General features: G+C 56.7%; 1 protein-coding gene across 1 annotated transcript; it reads right to left on the bottom strand.

Annotated features, from left to right (window-relative positions):
* Nucleotides 1-563: 563 nt before the first annotated feature.
* Nucleotides 564-6,191, bottom strand: MYCN (MYCN proto-oncogene, bHLH transcription factor). Its single transcript, XM_068564855.1, has 3 exons — nt 6,036-6,191; nt 3,921-4,830; nt 564-1,776 (listed from the first exon to the last, which is right to left on the bottom strand). Exons 1-3 carry the CDS (start codon nt 6,189-6,191, stop codon nt 1,172-1,174), a joined length of 1,671 nt encoding a protein of 556 aa, XP_068420956.1. The 3' UTR covers nt 564-1,171.
* Between the last annotated feature and the right edge of the window lie 518 nt (nt 6,192-6,709).

Genomic DNA, 6,709 nt, shown 5'->3' with positions numbered 1-6,709 from the left:
TAATAACATATCTATGCTCTTTAACTTGGGAGAAATCTCGTAACCTTCCTAAGCTCAGTTCTCTCCACCTCAAGTGGGGACAATGGTGGCCCCTCCCCAGCCAGGACCGTCCAGGTATATAAAGTGACTTGTCTGTGGAAACCAAGTTCCCTCTCCAGGTTATGGGCTCTTTACGGTTGCTGCTTAAAAGGATAGAGTTTAACCGTTGCTATTAAGAAAAAAAAAAAAAAAGTTGCATCATTTAATTGCTATTTATTTTCATAAACATGAGGTATTTCAAAGTGCTATAAGATGCAGCACTAAATATATACATTTTGAAGAAATTAAACACAGAACTTTGCATTTACCCAGTTCTATGCACCAAACATGAACAAATACATTAACAGGAAGAAACAGGCTAGGAAAAAGGCATATATATATAGTAAATTTCTTTACAAAAGTTTCTTAGTTCAAAAAGTGATAAAGTAATATCTACTCAAAACTTTCACAACTCATTTTCATACGAAAATATAAGTATCAAATTTAGTTATGTATCCCCATCATACTAAAGTATACAGGCAGTGTAAGGATTAGTACAGTACATAACAGAGATTAACAATATATTTGTATACAAAACATGCCCCTCAAACATTGAGGTATTACAGTACTTAGGTATGAACTTCCAGTCTAATACTGGCCGCAAAAGCCACCTCTCATTACCCAGGACGTATACAAAAGGCAGGTGTGTCCATGGTATTTACAGAAGTGTTCCCCAGGGGTATCAATGGCAAACCCCCATGTGGCATCGGCTGGAACTTAAGCACCATTTTAAAAAGAAGGAATGACTTTCTGTCGTCTGGAAACTTTGTGTAACAAACAAGGTGACTTCAACAGCCCCAGAAGGCTCCCGACGGTCACGGACTTCGACCGCCGTCTCAGAGGGTGACGCGGAGGAAAACCCGCCAGGGCCACCTGCATCCCATCCTGCAGGCCCTCTCCCGAGGTCCTGGCAGAACCCCTCACGTCCTGCTCCCCACCCAGATCCAAACTCGACGGGGGACCGATTTGAAAGTAAACCAACATTCTTAATGTCAACACAAGGTTTGTTTAAAAAACAAAAAACAAAACAAAACACAAAACAAAAATCAAAATGTGCAAAGTGGCAGTGTGACTGTCCAGTTCGGAGACACGTTTAGCAAGTCCGAGCGTGTTCCATTTTCTTTAGCAACTGCTGCTGTCTTGCCTGCAGCTTCTCCTTCTCCAGCAAAAGCTGGTGCTCCTCGGCCTGGAGGGAGTGGACGTACTCGGTGGCCTTTTTCAAGATGACCACCTTGGCGGCCTTCTCGTTCTTCACCAGCTCTGGCACGTGGTCCCTGAGCGTGAGGAAGCTGGACCGCAGGTCGTTGCGACGCTGGCGCTCCAGGATGTTGTGGTTCCGACGGCGTTCGCTGTCCTCCGAGTCAGAGTTGCGCGGGCTCAAGCTCTTGGCCTTTGGGGGCATGACGCTCTTGAGGGGACGCGGGGACGCTTCGCTCTTTATCTTCTTCTGGGGCGGCGCGTCCTCGCTCTCCACGAAGGGAGACGGGGCGGCGTAGTTGTGCTGCTGGTGGATGGGGACGCTGCGCTTGAGGATCAGCTCACCCGACGGGGCCCTCCCAGGTCCCAGGGCCGCGCTCTTGGGACGCACGGTGATGGTGAAGGTGGTGACGGCCTTGCTGTTGGAGGAGGACCGCCGCTTCTCCACAGTCACTACGTCGATTTCCTCCTCTTCGTCTTCCTCCTCGTCATCTTCATCATCTTTGAGAACAAGGTGAGGATTAATTCTCATGATGAGGCACGTATGAACTAAATACACACACAGTCTCGTAGAGCAGGCCCTGGCCCGTGGTGTGCTCTTACTGTGATCCATCAGCACAGGCCTCTGAAGAGAGCTGTACATGCTTTTTCCCTCCCCATACTCCTAGCATTTCACTCTCCATTCAAGCTTGAACAGGTGGCAGAAACAGAAAGAACCTCGGCTTTGGAGTTAGACAGAATCCTGGCTCCATCACACACACTAGCTGCACGACCCTGGGCAAGGTATTTTCTAAGCCTCAGTTTCCCCAGCTATTAAATGGTGGATAATGCCATAGGTTGCGTTGGACAGATAATACGTAGACAAGAGTCTCAGGAAACGGTACCCCTTTAGCATCATCGCTAGTCTGCCCCATAGACTTATTTATATTTCCATCTCCACGCTTAAGAACTGAGGCTCCTTATTTTAGGAGCCTCAGTTAGCCACTTACACATGGTGGAGTTTGATTTTAAGTGAAACAAACTAGAGAACAATTTAATTCCCTAAGGAAGAAAAATGCCTTGTCTTCCATGAACATGAGTTCTATACAGTAAGCAGTTTTTCATCTTAACAAAGATCAAACCTTAACTACACAGCCGTAATCCACTGGAGCTCTAAACCTAAATACGGGGGCACCTCTTCTCAAAGTCACCACCACCCTCAGCAGCCACAAAAACGTGTAGCATCATGTGTGCGTTTTCCCCCTCTCTCCTCATTTACTACCATGCTCGGGTAGAAAATTATTGTTTAAAATGCAAGCATGAAAATCAAAACACATCTTCTGCTTGATCTGAAGGGGACCGGAAAGCTGAACAATTGTGGGATTTGTTCTAAAGCCGAAATGTGAGGCTGTTCCAGTCGGTGGGTCCCTTTAAGCCAATGTTTTGGTTTTCTGCCAAGAAGACAGCTGTTGGAAGGAAGTGCTTCCTCACCAAAAGCTGTCAAGGCACAGACATTAAAGGGACAGAGCCGTTCAAACTGAAGGCTTATCCCCAAGTTTCCTTCCAGGAGCCTCAGATGACTCTGTCCTCAGCCCTGAAAGAAATGTAGGCTTTTTATCCATCTGCATTCTGAAAACAGTGGTTTTCAACGTCCAAGTCTCCCAGCTCCAAGGACAAGGGCTATTCCAGTATTTGGCTAGAGTTCTTCACCTTCAGGCAAAGTCTTGGTTTTAACCCCGCTCTTCAGTTTCACCAGGAGGCACACAATAGAACTAATCAATGAGTACTTCAGGGTGTGTGCATTCCTGGAGGGCCTGCTAAGTGCCCGCCCTCACCTTGAAGGACACTGGGTTACAGAACACAGCTCGGGTCTGAAATTAGTCCTGGAACTCTGGCTAGAAGATAAAACCGGGCGCTTCTCACTGCACACTGTAAAGAGGCGGCCCCTTGAGAATATACACAACCGCTGTGGTACTGTCCGCCAGCTGCTGAGTGAAGGGAGGGAGGGATGGCCCTACCACCTCCAGCCTCTCAGATCCTTGCCCGCCTGCCGGCCAGCATATCGCCGCCTGCTGGCGACCGATCAGGAGCAAATAGCCCACCACCCACCGAGAGAGGGGGAAAAAAAAAAAAAAAAAAAAAAGAGTACCGAGGTTCGAAAAAATAAAATACAATCGGTACTCACCATCTGTGCAATCCCTCCCTAACTTCCTGCACCCTAAATAGGACTTTGCACAGGCTTGTGCTTTTCGGGGCGTCTCCCCACCCCTGGCCCGGGCCGCTGAGTCCCTTTCCACCCCTGGGCTAACAGGTTTCTGCCAGCGGCCCCCTGAACCCCAACTCGGCTTTAGCCACTCAAGTTTTCTTCATTTTCTTCCTCGGAGGGCGCTGCAGAGAGAGACGGGGGACAGGGCGGGGGCCAGTGATGGAGTCGGGCTCCCGGCGGGGGGTGAGGGAACTTCAGGGAAGGTGAGGCTGGAGATCACAGCTTTCACCCACCCTCTCCTCCGTACCCTAGAGATCGGCCTGAGAAAAACCACTTCTCCGCCACCAGCACTACCTCCAAACGACTCTCCCCCAGCACCCTAACCCACGAACGACAAACCCGGCGCCACCCCCAGCCCCAGTACCCCAGGAGGGCAGCCGGACCCTGGCTCGCTCTTTACCTGAGTCGCTCAGGGTGTCCTCTCCGGAGGTGCTGAGGGCCTTGTGGTCACCGCCGCCGGCCAGGCGGCCGCCGGTGCGCGGAAGAGCGGCTACTGGGGCGCCCGCTGGGGCTGCGGCGCTCGCCCCCGAGGCGACCGCGGCCCCCGCCGCTGGGGCACCGGCCGGGGCGGCGGGCGCCGCCGCGGGCTCGCGCTTGTTCACCGGGAACGGGAAGACCACGGCGGGATCCACGCACTCGGCGGCCGGGTGGGCGAGCTCGGCGGGCAGGGCGGCCCCGGCGCGGCCCGGCCCCGCAGCCACTGCGCTGTGCCCGCGGCCCGCGGGGCTGGTGGCGCCCGCGCCCGGGGCCGGGACCGCGGGCCCCGCGGCGGGCGGCCGGCCGTGCTGCAGCTTCTCGCTCACCGCGCGCTCCAGCTTCTCGCGGGCCGAGAAGCCGCTCCACATGCAGTCCTGGAGGATGACCGGGTTGGGCGTGAGGCCGCCCAGGCCCCCCAGGCCGAACGCGTCCTCCTCGGCCGGGTTGCCCCACAGGTCGGCCTCGGACAGCAGCATCTCGGTGGCCCAGTTCGGGGGCTCCGGGCTGTGCTCCGGGAAGGCGCGGCTGGGCGACAGCGGGGGCGTGGGCAACAGCTCAAACTTCTTCCAGATGTCCTCCCCCGGGGGGGTCGAGTCGGGGCCGCCGAAGTAGAAGTCATCTTCGTCCGGGTAGAAGCAGGGTTGCAGAGAGTCAAACTCGAGGTCCGGGTTCTTGCAGATCATCCCCGGCATGGTGGACGCGGTGCAGCTCGGCATCGGCTCGCCTCCTGGCCGCCGAATGAGGGCTTCTTTCCGCTCCACTCTTTTTAGTTCGGGGGGTGCTTCCTTCCCGTGGGGGGCGCGGAGGGCGGGGGCCCGCGCCAACCTCCGACACTGCAACCGACAGACACACCAGGAGAGGGTTGGCAAGCGGAGCCGGGTGGGGGGCGCGACGGGTGGGGATGGGCAGCGGTCACCCCCTCTCACCCGCTTCCTCAATCTCCCCTCCAAGCCCCCCACTCCGCCCAGGGCTCCCGAAGGTGGAGGAAGTTGTGTCTCTCGCTCTCTCCCTCCCTCCTTTTGTGTACAAGCTGTCTACGACAGGGGGTGGGAGGGGGCATGCAGATGCGGGGGGTGGCGGCGTAGCTCTGCAACTTTGGAAACTGCCGTTTCATTCACACAAGGCACTGCCTGGGGGAGGGGGCTGTCCAAGGCTGCAGAATTCTAGCTCCCACCAGCTCACCAACACCCCCGGCTGCACCCAAGTAGGGCCCGCTGCTCCCAGGAAGCCCAGGACTCCAACCCAGCTACCGGGTCTAGGATTCTGGAGAACCCTCAACACCCCTCCCCCCCCCCCTTGTAAAATTGCAACCTCGGGAGCGCAAGCGATAGCGGGGGGTTTAGGAAACTTTGAAAATGGAAAAAACCCTTTCTCTAGACCGAGACCAACAACAGGCACCCAAATCCAGAACCCCCTCCCCCAAATTTTGATCCGACGCCCCCAGCGTTCACCCGCTGCAGGGAAAGTACTGCCAATAGCTGATTTTGAACCTCTCTAACCCCACCCCCGCTGTTCCAAGCCCCCAACGACGTCCTCTTCCTGGGAGAGCCTGGACCCCAGTTCCCGGGAATGGTTCAGGGGCACCAGCGCGGGGAGGGTCGCCGGGAGAGCCACGTCTCCTCTGAGCTGGGGCGGCAGTGACCCAGATTACCACCGCGACGGCCTCGCCCTGCTTAACCCCCTTCTTCTTCCTCTGGGGGCACCCTCTGGAGGAGAACCCAGCTTCGGGGAGGGGACGCACCGGCTCCCCGTCAGCTCAAATGCAGACAAACGTTCTAGAGAAGGGTGAATTTCTTTTCGATGAAGCCATTACAACCCCTGGCAAGGGCACTAGATGGATTAGGGCGGGTCTCTCCCAGTCCGGGAGCCTTGGGGGACTGGAAGTGGCTTTTCAGGGAAAACCCCGAGAGGGTTTTGTTTCGGAAGCAGAAACAGTCCCCGCGGGCACAGCCGGGCGCCCTGTGCGCCAGCCGCGATCCCGTCCAGGGCTTGCCTTCCCGCCGCGTTCGCCGCTCCCGGGGCGCCCCCCGCTCCTTACCTCCCGCCGACGGCCGGGGATCCGGAGGCGATTCTGTGCGGGGGTCCCCGGGTGGTCAGGGGCGGGGGGTGGTCCTCGGGTGGCTGCAGTCTGTGCGCGCTTGCGCCTGGCTAGCGCTAGCTCGGCTCCAACCCAGTTCCCAGGAGCCCCCCGCATCCACCCAGCGCGTCCAGACAGATGACTGTCACTGGCTGCGCTTTGAAGCTCGGGGGATATTATTAACTGAAAAATCTGACACACCCGGGGGGCGGGGAGAGAAGGGGGCTGCGGCACAGACAAGGGGGAGGGAGAAAGGCAGAGGAAAGCGGCTTTACCCCGCCTTCTTGATTTCCATAAAAATCAGGGGAGGCGCCAAGGCTTTCGCGCCAAAAGCCACTTGCTTTTCTTCTTTGCAGAGCGGAGGCTGCAAAGCTGGGAAGCCCGGGGCGTGCTCCTCCCGCCCTTTTAGACCCCCGGGCTTGCCCCCTGTGCACTCTGCAGACCAGCTGCGCGCCGAGCGGTGCAATGCAACACCCAAGCTGCGGGCCTGGCAATTGCTCGGCGTAAAAAAAAAAAAATTCCGGAGGGCTCCGGGGGTGTTCAGAGGCTCCTAACCCAGCCCCCGCCTCGACTGCGTGTGTGTGCTGCTGAGCGCGAGGCCGACGTCCGGCCGGGCCGTGCGGGGGGCGAGGGAG

This window comes from Eschrichtius robustus, chromosome 15, assembly GCF_028021215.1.
Source record: "Eschrichtius robustus isolate mEscRob2 chromosome 15, mEscRob2.pri, whole genome shotgun sequence".
NCBI classification, from domain to species: domain Eukaryota; kingdom Metazoa; phylum Chordata; class Mammalia; order Artiodactyla; family Eschrichtiidae; genus Eschrichtius; species Eschrichtius robustus.
This window is presented reverse-complemented; position numbering and strand designations above follow the sequence as displayed.